The 18272-nt window shown below is 34.8% G+C and overlaps 2 protein-coding genes across 3 annotated transcripts; both read left to right on the top strand.

Moving 5' to 3' along the window:
* Nucleotides 1-328: 328 nt before the first annotated feature.
* LOC132311944 (serine carboxypeptidase-like 27) lies at nucleotides 329-4820 on the top strand. 2 transcript variants are annotated; one of them, XM_059810117.1, is made up of 10 exons: nucleotides 332-548; nucleotides 725-1030; nucleotides 1489-1584; nucleotides 1734-1826; nucleotides 2436-2521; nucleotides 2661-2918; nucleotides 3183-3313; nucleotides 3726-3821; nucleotides 4122-4236; nucleotides 4383-4820. In XM_059810117.1, the coding sequence occupies exons 2-10, from the start codon at nucleotides 751-753 to the stop codon at nucleotides 4530-4532; spliced, it is 1305 nt and encodes a 434-aa protein (XP_059666100.1). In that variant the 5' UTR covers nucleotides 332-548; nucleotides 725-750; the 3' UTR covers nucleotides 4533-4820. The 2 variants fall into 2 exon arrangements, with proteins under 2 accessions (XP_059666099.1, XP_059666100.1); XM_059810116.1 differs by having other exon boundaries at nucleotides 329-1030.
* Nucleotides 4821-12720: 7900 nt separating this feature from the next.
* Nucleotides 12721-15600, top strand: LOC132311943 (tetraspanin-6). Its single transcript, XM_059810115.1, has 3 exons — nucleotides 12721-13332; nucleotides 14284-14597; nucleotides 15427-15600. The coding sequence occupies exons 1-3, from the start codon at nucleotides 12841-12843 to the stop codon at nucleotides 15464-15466; spliced, it is 846 nt and encodes a 281-aa protein (XP_059666098.1). The 5' UTR covers nucleotides 12721-12840; the 3' UTR covers nucleotides 15467-15600.
* The last annotated feature ends 2672 nt before the right edge of the window (nucleotides 15601-18272 follow it).

Below are 18272 nucleotides of genomic sequence, written 5' to 3'. Positions count from 1 at the left end.
GTTAATTAAAATTGTAATATAGTTTTTTAGAAAATAAAAAACAATAGTATCCAGGTCTAAACTGTAAATTAGTGATTATCTTCCATCATACTTTTAATAAAACAAGCAAATTTTTTTTTTTAGTGTACAAAAATATATTATATTGGAGCATCATTTTTTTGTTGAACCCCTTTCATGTTCCCTTATTTACCCAAATTTCAATTTTCACCCATTCTACTTTTCAGTTTTAGATTAGAAAGTGTTTCATTGTTTATTAACATCAGAAAAGTTCCTTAAAATTTCTTCATGGGACTTGTATTTTAGATGTTTCAAGGAATTCTGGTTTGTTTCCTCTTTGCTTTCGGTTCAATATGCTAATCTTGTGTGCACAAACTTTAATTTAATGTGATGTACTATTTAGTAGGTTGACCTTCAGTGCCCTGTTTGGGCCATTTAAAGAGGATATCATTTTCACAATCTCTCATTTTTGGCTCAAAACATATCAACTAAGAAAACATGTCCACTATGCGTTGCAAAAATGGAAAGAAAAAGAAAGGAGTGATTATTAGGTAGCCTCAAATAATCCTATACTTTCTGTGTGTGTGTGTGTGTGTGTAGGTATAGGAGTCCTACAGCTCCAAACTAACCAACTCGATCATGAAAATTATGGAGCAACTCTGCAAGAGCTCTTCTTGTTGTTTGCCAAGTGTTTGTGCCATTGTTATGTTGTTACTGTCCTTTGCAGCCGGAGATTACCCTAAAGAGCAAGAGATGGACAGGGTCACAGACTTGCCAGGGCAGCCTTCAAATGTGGACTTCTCACAGTACTCCGGCTACGTAACGGTGGATCCGCCGATTGGCCGGAACTTATTTTACTGGTTGATTGAAGCTCCGGCCAGCAGGGATCCAATGTCCAAGCCACTTGTTCTGTGGCTCAGTGGTGGCCCTGGTTGCTCCTCTGTTGCTTATGGAGCCTCAGAGGAAATTGGGCCTTTTCGAGTTCGTCCAGATGGGCTCACTCTCACCGTCAGCCCATATGCTTGGAGTAGAGGTGCAGATTTATTTTTTCACTTCAAATTTCATAACTTGTGAGTTGAAAACACCTAAAGTATAGTTGTTGAATACTTAAAACCCTTAATGTGTGATATTTTATTGATTATTATTATTTCTTTTTTAAATAATTATATTCCTTGTAATAGTCGGTATAACTGAATACTTGGTGTGACATTCTCAAATGGTGGAGTTCACACAGACACCTCTGTGAGTAGTCGGTTATCCTGCAAGAAATAGAAAATTAGCAGAGGAATCAAAACTTGTTTGGGTTCCCCTGTTGTGGAGAACATGAAACTTTATTTTACCTTTTTAACCCTCTATCAATCTATTTGATCTTATTTTGTTCTTTCAATACTTTTGTTTGCTATGTGTACAAGAGGACATTGATTTTGCACCTATTTTGGAAATTAATGTATGTTTATTCTTTTCTAAGATGATTGTAATTGCTTTTCTCAGAGGCCAATTTGCTTTTTCTTGATTCTCCGGCTGGAGTTGGTTTCTCATATTCAAGTACTGTTTCTGATGTAATCAATGTTGGAGACAAGAGAACTGGTATATATGGCCTCTCTCTCTCTCTCTCTCTCTCTCTCTCTCTCTATATATATATATATATATACACACGTGTGTGTATATTGCGTATGTTTATATATAGAGTTAATTAATTTGTATTAAACATTAATGGACTGAATTTTGGACTGCAGCTGAAGATTCTTATACGTTTCTTGTCAAATGGTTTGAAAGATTTCCTCAATACAAGCACAGGACTTTTTACATTGCAGGAGAAAGCTATGGAGGTTCTCATTGCATACTATTACATCATTGTCTGTTGTTAATTTTTTTTTTAATAAACCAAATTATTTGCTGGACCCATAAATCAGATTGAAACCAGGATTAAGATTACAGTGTTAGATCCATAACTCACACACATTCACGCACATATATGAAAGATTTTATTTGATTTCATCAAGTACTATATATTGATTTTATCAAGTGCAATCAAATCATAACATGATTTTGTTTTGTAACTGAGTTCAGGCTCGCACCTAATTTTTTTTTAGTAACAGAGATAGCATCTTGAGATATAAATAGGGTACATTTATTCTCATAATAATGGTGTCCTTAATTCATTATAACAATAAAAATCTTGCACAAAGAATTTGAGTGATTAATCACAACATATATATTTTTAGAATGACAGGGACAAATCTGACTAATTTTATATGAGTAGAGGTTGACATCATTACGATGTCAAGAATGTTAATGACATCATAATGACCGTCATTCCCCACTCACTTTAATTAGTCAAATTGTCCAACTTTGAAACTCTAACTTATTATTTATATAATTAATTTAGTTTCATAAACATATATGAGTGAATCTTATAATCATCTTTAATTATTTAGGTCATTACGTTCCTCAGCTATCTCAACTTATAGTGCGCAGGAACAAAGGCATCAAAAATCCTATTATTAATTTCAAAGGTTTCTTGGTACGTCCTCCTTTATATATATATATATTTGGATTAATAATAGCATTTAATTACTATATAACATAATATAACACATCCTTATTTTATTTTTTAACAAATGTATTTTTAATTTCTTCTTAACATTGTTACAATATATCAGGTAGGCAATGCCCTTTTTGATGACTATTACAATAATATTGGGACATACGAGTTCTGGTGGAACCATGGTCTGATATCTGATTCAACATATGAGGCAGTAATTAAGTTTTGCTCAAATGAATCCTTTATACATCCTAGCGACAACTGTAACGAAGCTCTGTATCTCACTAGGGTTGAGGCTGGGAACATTAATCAGTACAGCCTCTATAGGAGAAAATGCGAAGAAACTGGGACTCTTGGGCATCACTGGAGTCCACTGGTAAGTTCAATGTCTTTTAAACATGCAGTTTGCATTCTCTGGTAGCGTAGGGCACTGACGACTCACAATCCATAAACTCCACTATTATGTGAAATACTCGACTATCAAATGTTATTGTATCGTGAAGTTTACAAATTTTTAACATTTTAAAAAAAAAATTAAATTTATTTTAAAGATCTTAATTATTTCACCATAAGAATTAATAGTGCTACCAAGTGAACCTAAGTATCATTACTCATGAGATTATGTTACGTGGGAGAGCAGCAATGGAGGTTCGGAGGAAACGATGGGACTTGCATTGTGAAGTACACAAAAATGTACTTGAATAGGTCGGATGTGCAAAAGGCTCTTCATGTAAATAGTGCAAAGATACCTCATCCATACACAACTTGCAAGTAAGGATGCCCATCTACCTAGTATTATTTTTCTTCTTTTTTTAAAAAAAAAATAATAATAGTAAAAATAAATTTAAAATTTGTTTTTATTGCAAGTGTAGGTTCAAATATCTTTTTAATTAACATGTAGATGGAAGCAAAAAAACTCAGAACTCTTGGGGGCAAAGTGATCGAGGATTGGTAGTTTTGAAGAATTCAAAAACTGATATATATATATATATATATAAATGTATGGGATATTTTTATGAAATGTGAACTAATTACTCAAAATTTGGAAACATGTTCTATATTTAGTTTTCTTAAAATAAAAGACTATTATTAAAAAAGTAAACCAAACAAACCCTCAGTATTTTAATTACTTGTAAGTTGTCCTTTTAAAATGGATTAAGAACGAGTTGATTATATTTTACAGTGATGATGTTAGAGGTAACTATTCAGATTCTTCAAGTTCTGTGCTTCCCATATTTAAAGAACTTATAGCTGCTGGTATCAGGATCTGGGTACACAGGTAACCCCTTTTTAATTTTTTTCTTTCTAGTAGAACTTCAAATGTTCATTCAAGGACAATATTCATCTCTCTCTCTATTTATTTAATACTTTTATTTATCAATAACGATTTAAAAGTCAAAGACTTTGAACAAACTCGAGAGCTGAAGGCTTCTCATCCGTTACATACACTATTTAATTAGGAGTAATGTGAGACTAAGTTATGTACTGTATCCATCGAATGAGGAATCTTCGGACTTCTCATTTCGTTCAAACTATTCGGCCTCAATACCATTATGCTAACGTTGAACTCTACAAGCAGTGGTGATACGGATCTTGCTGTTCCATTGACTTCAACTCGATATTCTATTAAAGCCCTAAACCTAAAGACCATAAACAACTGGCACGCCTGGTACGATTACAAAGACCTACAACAGGTTAGTCATTATTCATTTAAATGAGAATTGTTACACATATACTATTATATTATATACACGTGGTTATGTGTGTTTGTAGCAAAATCTAGTTTTAAGTACTAGTAAATGGTAATTTTTGTTGTGTATGTTTTTGTTGGATTGAATAGGTTGGTGGGTGGAGCCAAATATACGATGGTCTAACCTTTGTGGTTGTGAGAGGAGCAGGGCACGAGGTTCCACTAGAACGCCCTCGACTTGGATTCATCTTGTTTCAGCATTTTCTAACGAATTCACCAATGCCAGATCCACCATCTTAATTACAACAATTTGTGTGTGTGTGTGTGTGTGTGTATATGTTATATTATGTTGGTTCAAGTATTGCATTGGGTATAACTGTATAAGTACCCTTCTAAATTATATGTATTTTTTCCTTAATCTCTTGTTGCATGTGTAAGAGGTTTTGTTTTTATTGTGTTGCTTCCCTAACCTTTGGGGGGTTGTGACTCATGTGAGAGATTTGTGTTGCATTGGATATAAGTACCCTTCTTAATTCCATAATTGCATCTTTTATAATAAAAATTATCGCTGCAGTTTTTCTGTTTTCATCATTATATATTGTTAGATTATATTGTATATAATCATAGGGTTTATTGTAGCCAGCTTCACCTACCCACTTACCATACTTAGATTTCTTGTCCATCACTCTGTAATCCTAACTTGTACAACACTCACCTACCCCCATTCCTCACTCTTATATATAGGTGTTTTTATGTACATTGAAAAACACACATCAATACAATATAATACAATTATGTATTCTTCTCTTTCTCCCTACTTTTAACATGGTATCAAAGTCATCTTCTCTATTTTTCGTGTTTTAATTTCTTTATCGTGTTCCAAATAAGCCTGTCAAGAACATACAACATGTTTGGTGTCTGAAACAAGTCTTTCACAAGTCCTTTCACACTTCTGATCACATCACATGAAAGTACAAACTTAGACTTTCTCAACGCCACCAAAAACAGCCAAAACGAAGTCCACATGCTCCCACATGCGCCACCACAAGCTGTTGTACCCTCCTTCATTCTGACAAGCGCTTCCACACGCCGACTGTCAACTCACGTGCTCACACATGCCGCAAAACAATCTCACATGCCCGCATGCACTAAAAAGCAGGTTCAGGCAGCCACATCGTCGGTCCAGTCTCGCCTGCCACATCAACCGACACGTTAGCTGCCACGCCAACAAAAGGGACCCATCCTGACATGTAAGCCAGGCACATCATCAGTTTAGTCAGCTGCCACGTCATTGTTAGGTTAATTAACTGTCATGTCATCAACCACCTAATCTGTCGCGTCATCCGTCAGGCCATCTGCCATGTCATTAGTGTCAAAATTAATTTTCTAAGACACATATTCAGCCTAGTTTTTCGCGCTGATTCAAATTTGCATTCTGGTTTTGCATTTGAGATCTCTAAATGGCAAAAAATGGGATAATTCATCTTATTCAAGCTTTTCTCAATGAGCTTGATAACAAGAAGGCAAGCTTGTAGACTCATAATGCTCCTACATCAATGCCTTCTCAGTCAGCATCTTCTCGTCACAACAGACGTGCTTACTCCCTCTACTGCACACTCTGTCAGATTCGTGGGCATTCCATTGATTAATGTCGCACTCATGTTAAACTGACTTCATTTACTCCAATGGTTACCTCTCACACTATGCCACTGCAGTCACGGGCTCTAGCTCCAACTTTAGAACCGGTGTCTAGCATTACTCACAAGTCTTAATCTAAATTCTCTGCAACTGACCTTGAGGGAATTATCAATCAGGTTTTGACTATAATACAAGGTGCATCTTCCTCTTCTTTTTCTACCACGCCAGGTAAAAATACATATTGGTATTTTGATTTTGGTTGCTGTAATCACATGACATCCGATTCCACTGTCCTTACCACTCAAACTCCTGCACCTTAATCACTTGTCATTCATATAGCTGATGGATCCACCATGAACATTAGTCATACGGTGACTATTTCTCACTCCCAATTATCCGTTCCTGATGTGTTTCGTATACCAAAACTTTCTCTTAATCTTTTATCAGTTGGTCAATTAACTGAGTTAGGCTTAAACATAACATTTTCTTCTAATGGTTGTGTTGTATAAGATCCTTGGACTAGGCAGATTATTAGGACCGAGCATAAGGTTGGTCGATTGTTCAAACTCCCATCTCTTCATATGCCCACTCCTACCATGCCAACTCCCACCATCTCTGTTGCATTTACACAAGTCAATTCATCTTCTATTGAATTATGACACTCTCACTTAGGTCATGCTTTCTTGCTTAGTGTCAAATCTTTAGTCTCTAAAGACTTGTTAGGTGAAGTTAAAACTGAGAATTTTGGTTGTATTTCATGTCAGCTAGGAAACAACCTGCATTACCTTTTAGTACAAGTGAGTCATGTGCTTCTACTTTTTTTGACGTTATTCGTTATGATGTTTGGGGACCTTCTGTGTCTACCATGAGGGGATAACGGTATTTTATGATATTTGTTGATGATTTTTGCTGTTCACATGGATTTTTTTTTTATGAAAAACCGTTCTGAGTTACTTGACATATATCTTGATTTTGCAAAAATAATATCAGCTCAATTTTCCAAAAAATCATCAAAGTTTTTCGTTTTGACAATGCTATGGAATATCAACAAAATGCATTTTTTCAAATACTCAAACATTATGGCACTGTCACTCACTCATATTGTCCAAGCACATCACAATGGAATGGTCGAGTGCAAACTCGACATATTCTAGACACAGTTTGCTCACTCACCCTCTCTGCTTCTATTCCTACCTCTTTTTTAGGGGAAGCATGCCTCACTGCTGTATACACCATTAATCATGTACCATCATCTATCTTGCATAACCAAACACCATATGAACGTCTATATGACTATGACAACCCACATGTCTACCACCATCTTAGAGTTTTTGGGTATGTATGCTTTGTTCTTCTTCAACCTTATGAACACACAAAATTACAACCATGCGCTTAACTTTGTTGTTTTCTTGTGTATGTAATAAGACAGAAGGGGTATAGGTGTTATGATCCTGTCGCTAAATGACTCAGAGTCTCTCGTCATATAGTCTTCTGGGAACACAAGATGTTCCATATATTGTCCAAATTTAATGTCTTTGAAAATATATTTCATGTTCCTCCATTAACATACAATACAAATCTTTTTCCTGATTCTTGACCTTCAGAATCATTAGAAGCAATCAATCCTCCTTCGATCAAGTCCCACCCATCTGACCCTTCTAAGGCTCCTATTAGCATAACTACTTCAAATCTTCACCCCCATTCCACTCGGGTAAGGGCTCCACCTGCATATCTTAATGATTTCCATTTCTATCATGCCCTTATAACTTTACATGAACCTTACACTTTTCGTGAAGCATCTTTTAACCCTTTATGGTAACAAGCAACGAAAGAGGAGTTAGATGCACCAACCAAAACTCAGACATGGGATCTGGTTTATTTGCCTCCTGAAAAGTCTGCAATGAGATGTAAATGGGTGTATAAGATCAAGACTCATTCAGATGGGTCTGTTGAGTGCTACAAACCCGACTTGTAGCCAAAGGATTCACACAAGAATATGACATTGATTTTGAGGAGACATTTACTTCTGTTGCACGCCTTCCATCTGTTTATACTCTTTATTACTGTGGCTACTTCTTAATTGTCACTAGGGACTTTTTCAAATGGATTTTAAGAATGCCTTTCTCAGTGGAGATTTACTTGAGGAAGTTTACATGCAGTCTCCTCCAGGTTATCATCATCCTTCTAATAAGGTTGGTTAACTCCAAAGAGCTCTATATGGTCTCAAACATTCACATCGAGCTTGGTTTGCCGAATTCAGTCAAACTATCTCTTGTCTTGGATTCTCTACTAGTTATTATAATTCAGCTTTATTCATTTAACGCACTAACTAAGGTATTATTCTTCTTTTACTTTATGATTATTACTAAAGATGATTTGACAGGAATTCAGGAGCTCAAATAGTTTCTCAGTCTTCAGTTCGAGATGAAGAATCTTGGACCCCTCAGTTATTTTCTTGGTCTTGAGATCACTACAGCTACAGATGGTTACTACCTTACTTAGGAAAAATACATATCAGACCTTCTTTCAAAAGTAGGCTTAACTGATAGCAACATTATTGATATACCACTCGAGCACAACATGAGACTCAATCTACATGATGGTGAATCTCTTCGGGATGTTACATTGTATCAACAATTGGTTGGTAGTCTGGTTTATTTCAATGTTAACTTCTCAAACATCTCTCATTCTGTTCATATTGTCAGTCAGTTTATGGCTGCCCCTAGATCTACTCATTTTGTTACAGTTCTTCGCATCATTCACTATCTCAAAGATACTATGTTTCTTTCTTGGTGATTCACTATTTCAGATACAGACCGGGTAGGAGACCCCATAGATTCTCGTTCCACTACAGGCTTTTCTTTCTTTCTTGGTGATTCACTTATCTCTTGGTGCGCAGCAAAAAATAAACTGTGGTTGCTCGTTCTAGTACGGAAGTTGAGTACAGGGCCCTTGTTGATAGTACTTCAAAGCTTCTGTGGTTCGTTAGCTCCTTCAGGACATGTGAGTTTCTTCATCCACTGCCACTCCTATCTATTGTGATAATAGGAGTGATGTCTTTCACGAGTGCACCAAAAACATTGAGATCGATTGCCATTTTATTCGTCATCATCTTCTTCAGAAGACCTTGCAGTTGCGGTCCATTACTTCTCATGATCAGATAACATATATCTTCACCAAATCGGTTTCGCCAGCTGCTTTGGAGATCTCATTTCCAAACTCAAGATGGTTTTATTTAATTCACCTTGATTTTGAAGGGGCCGGGGATGTTATATTATATTGTATATAATCCTAGGGTTTACTGTAGCCACCTTCACGTACTTACCTTACTTAGATTTCTTATCCATCACTCCGTAACCCTAACTTGCACAGCATTCACCTACCCCTATTCCTCACTCTTATATATAGGTGTTTTCAATACATTGAATACCACACATGCATCAATATAATATAATATAATTCTATATTATTGTCTTTCTCCCTACTTCTAACATATATATATATAATAGTTAGGAGAAATGATTTTGTAAAGTGATAATGGGTTTAGGGTTCAAGTGAACTTTATTAATTACATCAATTTTTTTTTCTTTCTTTCTTTCTTTCTTTTTGAAATGCAGGCGTTGGATGGCTGTCCTTCAAAGTTGTTCTTTTCTTTTTCTTTTTTTTCCCCATCAACAATGGTAGTGTTAAGTCTCTTAAAGCACCTATAATCCACTATAACCACCTTTGATACATGCAGATTATTTCTTAAAATATCAAAAAAAAAAAAAAAAAAAAATCGTTAAAACTTGAAAACTTATATTAAAATGCTTCCAACCCTATGATTTTAAATCTCTCAAGGAGAAGATTGAGGGTCTAATTTCATTAGGAACCGTTGTGGTCCCAAAAGGCCTCAAACTCAAAGGTGTGATCTCTCCTCTCAAAGGAGCAATCGAGAGTTAAACTCTCATTAGCAACATCTGATGGATAATGAGTATGTGTATTTGCTCTAAGAGAAGAACAAAAAAAAAAATGAGATGCCCACGGGCCTATGCTCGTAAGGCTGGACCTATATTTTTTGGGTTTGGCCTTTTTTTATGCGCAATTAATTTTTCAACCAGGCTTAAGTTCAATATTTGTCTATTTAAGGCCGCCAGGCTACTGATAAGATAAACCAACCATTGTAACAAATGTGCGATTTTCACCAAAAGGCCTTTGGCCCAATGGTATAACCTCCCCATCTTCAAAGAAAAGGGGAGGGGTTTGAGCTCGGCGTGAGCAAAAAAGTGTGTGTGTGTTTGCTTTACCATCTAAAAAAAAAAAAAAGTGCGATTTTCCATTTGACACAAGAAAATTTTCTTCCTAGACACAATCTCTTTTGAAAAATGGATTGATGAAGAATTGCATAAACAAATACTATACAAATACAATTTTTTATATTTTTAGTTGTTCTGATCCCTTTGTGAAAGGCCGTTTGGTTAATGTTTTTGCTTCGTGTTTTTTGTTTTTACTAGTGTACTGTAATGAAGCAAAAATACGAAGCATGTTTGGTAACGTTTGCTGTCATTTGAATAATACCGAAACGCTTTCAAAATTGAGGCCAAAATCAAAAGCATAAAAATAATGTTTTTGTTTGCTTCCGCATAGTAGCAAAGCACTGTTTTTAAAAAAAAAAATATATATATATATATATATATATATATATATATATATATTTCTAAAATGACATTTTTAACTAGTTATTCAATTTTTTCAAACTTGTAATACTTTTTATCAAACATGCTTTCATATTTTTGCTTTCAAAAATCTTGCAGTAAATTTACATTACCAAATAAGTTTAGAAATAGTATTGAACACACTCTAAAACAGAAATAATCTTTTATTTTGGGTCAAAACAAAAGCACGAAGCAAAAACACTAAACAAACAGACTCGAAATGAGTAGGTGAAACATTGCAATCCGTCAAGTCTATCACTGCTCATATATATATATATATATATATATATATATATATATATATATATATATTTAATATACTCCGTATATAAAATCTGGTTGAGTTCTAGCAACCTGTTCTCATATATATATATATATACTCCGTATATAAAATCTGGTCGAGTGAGCCATCATTGAGAACAGGTTGCTAAAATAACTCTAACTACCCTTCTATGTATCCGTCTCTTGCTATAAGCAATGTGAGACGACAGCAGACAATATTGATGTATTGTATTCCATTAATTAGTACTATATATATATATATATATATATATATATATATCAATTACAATTACTTATCAAGCAGTACGTTTAATATATTATTCGAAAGAATATAATGGTGAAGTACATTATAAGTAAAAAGGCAGGCTTGGTATCTTTCTCCACTTGAAAGCTAGTGGAGAGCCGTAATGAGAACTTAACAAGCATTAAACAAAGCAAGTAGGAGATGAGAATTTTTAAAAAAGCATATATCCGTAGATTCCATGCCCACCCATGGACGTCGACCTAATTCTTGTTCCGATCATGCTTCATAAAGAAGAAAAATGGGCTCCATATCCTCAGGCCATTCAGTGGGCCACACTTCGTCATTTGACAAAAGTACCCCGTTATTCTTTGCTTGCCTCTACCCAGTACACTTCGAATTGATACCTTTACCTTGATTTTTCTAACCTTGTCGGAACTAAAGGCCTCTTTAGTTGCTGAAAACAGTTTATTTTCAAAGCAGCAAAAAGCAAAAATTTGTTTTAATAATATTTTCTTAGAGAACTGTTTATGAAAACTCAGTTAGAAAAGATTAATATTTAAAAATAAAAATTTGTAATTTTTTAAAAACAGTTTTATGAAATTTTTAAGAAGACGAACCAAATAGGTCCTAAATTCTTGTAATGTATTAGTAGTTGGGTATGTTAATTAATGATGTAAATTTAATTTCTTTTATGATAGTTTTTCTCATTAGGGAAAGAAATGTACTTGGCTTGATGAAGTTCATCAACATGGAAAAAAATTGCAAATCAAATAATATGTAACTGCTACACAATGGAGGAAATTTAACTTTCTATCCAGCAACATTGACCCATTGTTGGGTTTTATATTAAACACTTTAATTCATTATTTTTGATATATCACTTTGAGCTAGACAGTTGAGAGAGAAAAAATCATAGGGTTAATCGTGAACGGCCACCACTGCCGTCTTCTACCATGTCACCTTTATCACTTTCAGCACCACCATACACCTGCACCACCACGTAGGATTGTGTGGAAGTGTTTCGAAAACACTGAGTATGGAATGGGGGCAAAGTGAACAATATCTACACAACATGGGTAGAAGCTAACACGAGTTGAGGTTTCAAGTGTGCGTAAGAACAAAAGGTTAATATGTATTTTCCAACCAAAAATAACTTTCTATCCGGCAAATTGACCCATTGTCGGGTTTTATATTAAAAAATCATAGGGTTAATCGTGAACGGCCACCACTGCCGTCTTCTACCACATCACCTTTATCACTTCCAGCACCACCATACACCTGCACCACCACGACGTATGATGCCTCCTACTGGGTAGAAGTGTTTCGAAAATGGTGAGCATGGAATGGGGCAAAGTGAACAATATCTACACAATATGGGCCGGAAGCTAACACGAGGTGAGGTTTCAAGTGTGCATAAGAACAAATGGTTAATATGTATTTTCCAACAAAAAAATAAAATAAAAATTCTCTTTAACAATCTGAAAAGGGCATTTAAGTCACTCTAAAAGTTCGATCGACATCAAGTTCCTTAATAGCTGATTAAGTGCAATTTATTCATTTTTACATTTTGCAAATAAAGTTCCTTAAGACCCTAATGTAGCAAAAGCACATTTGCAAAAGTGATAGGCATTTAGAATTCTGGAAGCTCATCCATCAAAAAGAGAAAGCTGAAGAAGAAAGAACAAGAATAAAAGCAGCACTATAAGTGAGAAAGCTAGAGAGATAGAGACACACAGAGACTACATAAGAGATGTATAGATTTAGCAACACAGTGATCGGTTTCTTGAACCTCTTCACCCTCCTAGGGTCGATACCGATCATCGGCGGAGCCCTATGGATGGCAAAGAGCAAAACCACCTGTGAAAGCTTCCTCCAAACCCCACTTCTAGTGGTTGGCTTTGTCATACTCATCATCTCTCTCGCCGGCTTCATCGGTGCTTGCTTTCACGTTGCATGGGCTCTTTGGGTGTACTTGGTGGTCATGTTGTTCATCATAGCGGCATTAATGGGTTTAACCGTGTTCGGGTTCGTCGTCACCGCCCAAGGTGGTGGTGTGCAGGTTCCTGGTAGGGTTTATAAGGAGTATCATCTGGATGACTACTCGCCGTGGCTGAGGAAGAGGATTAAGGATCCTCATTACTGGATGACCATCAGAAGCTGCATACTGAATTCCAAAACTTGTGCTAAGATTGCTTATTGGACTCCTCTTGATTATCTAGGGAGAGACATGTCTCCCATACAGGTGATCTTCTGTGTGTGTGTGTGTGTGTATAGATATTTGTTCTTGCTCAATTTGATTTTTCTATTGTTATTCTTCTCTCTGGGGTGATTAATGTCTGCTTCTATGCTGGCTCTGGTTATAATTTTATGGTGATAATTGGACTCTCTCTCTCTCTTTCTCTCTCTCTCACACACACACAAAACAACTCAAAACACGTGCCTATTAATTTTCTTATTACAGTATTATTTTTTTAGAGTGAAGTCACAAGTCAGTACTTTATATTATTAGTTATAAAAACTTTTAATGAATTTTCAGATTTTGGCATAATTTTTTGGGTAAGGAGATTTTTGCATAATTAATAATTGAAGCCGGATTATTTTATTTTAGTTTGGGTGTGGGGGGTTTGATGACCAATAGTTCAACTTTTTTTCTCCTTTTCATTTTTTTATTATTCTTTACTTTTTAGAGAAATAAACTAATAAAATGATTAGCGTGTGTAGATACATAATATTGTAAAATGATCTATTTAAAATAAAAATGCATACTTACTGAAAAAAAAAAAAAAAATTGAACATCGCCACAAATTTTCTTTTAAATACTATTATTATTATTTTTTGTTTCCTTTTGCTATTTTTATCATATTTGGGGTCATTTTCAGCTATATGACACATTTGATATCTTTCCATAAAGTACTATTCAAGATCTCTATTTTTCCTCCATGTTGCTTTTTGATTGATAATTTGGAGAGTGCAATCATGTTAATTTCCATAATACCGCCTTAATTAATCTTTATAATCTGTATATGCAAACTTGCTAAAATGACAAAAATATTCCATAAATTTAGAAAAAAATATTAAACATCATTTATGTGAGTAGGGGACTGACGTTATTAATATCTTAAAATTAATCTCTAATCACATAAAATAAGTCATATTTGTCGGAATTTTTTTTAAGAATATAATTCGTATGCAGTCTGGTTGCTGCAAGCCTCCAACTTCATGCAACTATGGGGCAAGCATGTTGGCCCAAGAAGCGGACTGCTACCGGTGGAACAATGCCCCGAACTTCCTGTGCTACGAGTGTGATTCGTGCAAAGCCGGCATGCTCGAGAACGTGAAAAGGGATTGGCACAAGCTCTCTGTTCTCAACATTGTCGTGCTCATCTTCCTCATTGGCATCTACTCAATTGGGTGCTGTGCTTACCAGAACACCAAGAGGGCCGAATCGGATCACCCGTATGGACGGAACCAGATGACCAAAGTCCGACCCAGATGGGATTTCCACTGGTAAGTACTACTGATTCTCAAATTATTCCAAATTTAGGATGAGAAAAATGGCTGGTTCAATCCAAAATTGGGTGTGAGTTGGGTTAGGGAGGGTACGTTACTTGTTATGCAATCCCAACCTATGCTGGTCCAGTTAATTAGGTTTTTAACTGGGCCAGATTTGACTTTTTGACAAATGACCTAAAGTTTTTTTTTTTTTTTTTTGATAAGGAACATATGACCTAATTAAAGTTGTTATACATGCATATATATATATATATATATATATATATATCTCTTTGTCAAATAACCCTTTTTCTTTTTTTTTCCCTGTCAAATAACCCTTTAAGTCACTTCTATTATTTGTACATATAATATATTTATTAATGGATAATACTTAACTACTCAACAGTGAATAGGGTGAAGCTACTCAACCCTATATGGTCCAATAATAAAATAACACATCACATTTAAAAATAAAATAATCCACACTTAAAAACACTATATACGATTTATTCAATAGTTGATCCAAGAAAGTATAAAAAGATGTGAATTATTTTATTATTAAATGTGATGTGTTATTTTGTTATTGAACTATATAAAGATGAGTAACTTCACCCTACTCACTGGTGAGTAGTTAAACATTTTCCATCAATTATAGCATGTGAATTTTGTTAGTGACAATACTATGGACCACAGGCCTGTGCGCGTTTGATTGAAATTTTGAGGGAAAGAGCTCCTCTTATGTCTCTATATATACATATATACATATAAATGTATATATGCATTTATAAAGATATGTGTATAGCTTTCTGCTAAGACATGACATTAATTGTATGTTTTTTAACAGGTGGAGATGGTGGCATGACAGAAGACACCAGCTTTATTAAGGGAAGCTTTTTTCTGATGAGTTTGTGTTATTGGTTGTTCAAAAGATGGATCAATTATGTGGTTTTTAAGTACTGTTTTATATTACCTTTGTTTTCTTATATATACGTATATACCTGCTTTTTGTACAAAGAAAGATCTCACTTTATTTACAAGATCAACCCACATATATAATACTTTCACTTTACAGCCTTTAATACATAAAGCCAAGTGGTGGTGCACCCAGTAGTACCAAAGTTCTATCAGTCTAGATATATAAGTATGTATACAAGTATAATGACATTCAATGCGTCATTATTAAGCAATTAATAACAATTTAACAATTGTGACATGAGCAAACGGGTATATTGTCCAGTTTGATATGACCAATGACCCAATAGGTGTTGGGCCTGGGCAGGTCCAAAAACCAGAGTTGGGTTGGTCTGGTCCAGAGGCCTCTCTATGTTTATTTTAGGCCTTATTGGCCTGACCTTGGCCCTTGGCAGAGTAACTAGTGACCATGAGGTCCATCTTGCTCGTGTATGAAAATCATTTCAGTTGATGATATTTATATCACACAAATTTTTTTTTTTTTTTTTAATGAGTATCGCTCTTGTACTCTTGTGTTCTCACTCTCGGAAGCTCATTTTTTCTCAAACTCTCCCCCTGTGCGACTTAAATAATACTATGTCATTAACCATTATATTTTGTCATATAAATAAAAATACATTTATATCACCATGTGTCAAACATTTTATGGATCAATAATAGTATAATACTATGTCATATCAAAATTTCAGAAACATTACAATATTGTTCGTAATAAACTACACCAGTTGATTTGTCTCATCCCTTTGCTGCTTGCCCTCTTAGTATTTATCAATAATGTTATTCTAATAAATACTGTAATGCTATTATTAAGGTTAGCTATATATATTTGTAATATAATGAAATTAAAATATTAATATCAGACTTCCAATATAATTTGAACGATAAGTAGACTTGAGCACGTCAATATTTCTAATACGAATGGTCTAGGCACGATTCCAAAAAATTGACTGAAATTGCATGAACCAAATTATACTTTATGACTGATTTTGACTAAATTAGTAGTATTATAATTGGATCACAGTTTATTAATTTAAGGAATAAAAATACACTAATTGAAAATTTTAACTAATTTCCAACCCTCTTCGTACACAGGTCATCATATTACGTAGAAGGTTGGAAATTAGTTAAAATTTATATATATATATCCCAACCTTACCGTCCAAATAACTCATCAGTCTTTCAAACTGAAAAAGGAAAATTAAAATGCTGATTTTTTTTTTTTTTTGGTTCTATTTTTGTGTGGGACGTGGAGGACTAAGTCAGCATTTTAATTTTCCTTTTCCAGTTTGAAAGACTGATGAGTTTTTTGGACGGTAAAGTTGGGAGCAAATACTTCTTAGGGGTTTATAGATGTTTCTGTTAACTCTTACAATTTGCAATTTATAGATATAAAACATGTACATAAATATATATATATATATATATATATATATATATATATATATTTTCTTCTTAGAACTCGTGCATCGGTCCTACAATATACGCACCATTCAAGTCAAATGTGAGGTTTGAAAGCCAGATCTCAACGACTTACTTCCTGAATTTCTGCTAACGCCCCTATTCTTCTGGGGCAAATATATAACATGTATAATATGCTTATTAATTTAAGGAATTTTTACATGTATAATATGCTAATGGCCCATATTTACTATTTGATGGAGTCAAAGTCTCATAATTTTGAAAAAATAGAGTTGACCAAAATGATGACGTGGATATAGAAAACACTATTCACTCTTACAGGGTATCACTTTTAAGAATATATATACCACTTTTTGTGCACACAGATACCACTTTTGTTTAGGGCTACAAGTTGGGCTGGCCCAACCGAGCCCAATCTCAACCCAACCTCAACCCGAATCGGGTTGAGTTGGGCCAAACCGAATTGTACCCAACATGGGTTATGGTCATAACCCAGTCCAAATATTTTCGAGCGGGTTGACGGGTTGAAGTTTTTTTTAAAAAATATATATATTTTGAAAATTTATATATATATATATATATATATTATATTTAGGGCAAATCATTTTAGCTTCCCTATTCTCTCTGAACTCCCCCGCCCCCCTCTCTTTCTCTCTCTCTCTCTCTCTCTGTGTAACTGCAAACTACAAAATCCACAAGAATCAGAACTTCAAAACCTATATATTTCAAAACCCATCTATCTGCAAGAATTAAAAGTTCAAAACCCATATCGGCATATCATTTCAAATTGTTCAAAAAATCAAAAACCAGATCTTTCAGTTTCCATCGCCCACTGTTCCAGTTTGGGTCCGTTCGCAAGCTTCAGCCACTATCTCTCAACTCTCAAGCTTGCCCCCCCTCTCTCTCTCTCTCTCTCTCTCTCTCTCTCTCTCTCTCTGCAACTGCTAACTTGAATGTATGGGGATAGTAGTAGAGAGAGAAAGAGAAAGAAGAGAGAGAGAAAGAAGAGAGAGGAGAGAGAGAGGAGAAAAAAAAATGAAATTTTTAAATTTTTTTTATATTTTGGGCTCGGGTTGAGCTCGAGTCCAACCCGAATAAGTCTGGATTTTGATAAAACCCAATCCGAACATAAGCCCAATTTGTAAACTTAAAGTCCAAATTTCCAAATTTCGGGTTGGACTTGGGTTGGGCTGGGTTAGCCCGCCCAATTTGCACCCCTACTTTTGTTTGAGCATACAGGTACCACTTTTATTCGCATAGGTATCATTTTTTATGTATCAGATACCACTTTTTTGTGTA

Source organism: Cornus florida, unplaced genomic scaffold (assembly GCF_030987335.1).
Source record: "Cornus florida cultivar Cherokee Brave unplaced genomic scaffold, ASM3098733v1 CherokeeBrave_3.0.0_Hap2_Chr06, whole genome shotgun sequence".
NCBI lineage: Eukaryota > Viridiplantae > Streptophyta > Magnoliopsida > Cornales > Cornaceae > Cornus > Cornus florida.
The sequence above is the reverse complement of the archived record's forward strand: the minus strand, read 5'-3'. Positions and strand labels throughout refer to the sequence as shown.

Bases quoted from the DNA above. Each gene is read 5' to 3' on its own strand.
- LOC132311944 (XM_059810116.1), top strand. From the start codon at position 637: ATGAAAATTATGGAGCAACTCTGCAAGAGCTCTTCTTGTTGTTTGCCA. The intron at 1,031-1,488 runs GTGCAGATTTAT...TGCTTTTCTCAG, and splicing joins CCCATATGCTTGGAGTAGAG to AGGCCAATTTGCTTTTTCTT. The intron at 1,827-2,435 runs GTTCTCATTGCA...TTAATTATTTAG, and splicing joins TGCAGGAGAAAGCTATGGAG to GTCATTACGTTCCTCAGCTA.
- LOC132311943 (XM_059810115.1), top strand. From the start codon at position 12,841: ATGTATAGATTTAGCAACACAGTGATCGGTTTCTTGAACCTCTTCACC. The intron at 13,333-14,283 runs GTGATCTTCTGT...ATTCGTATGCAG, and splicing joins GAGACATGTCTCCCATACAG to TCTGGTTGCTGCAAGCCTCC. The intron at 14,598-15,426 runs GTAAGTACTACT...GTTTTTTAACAG, and splicing joins CCCAGATGGGATTTCCACTG to GTGGAGATGGTGGCATGACA.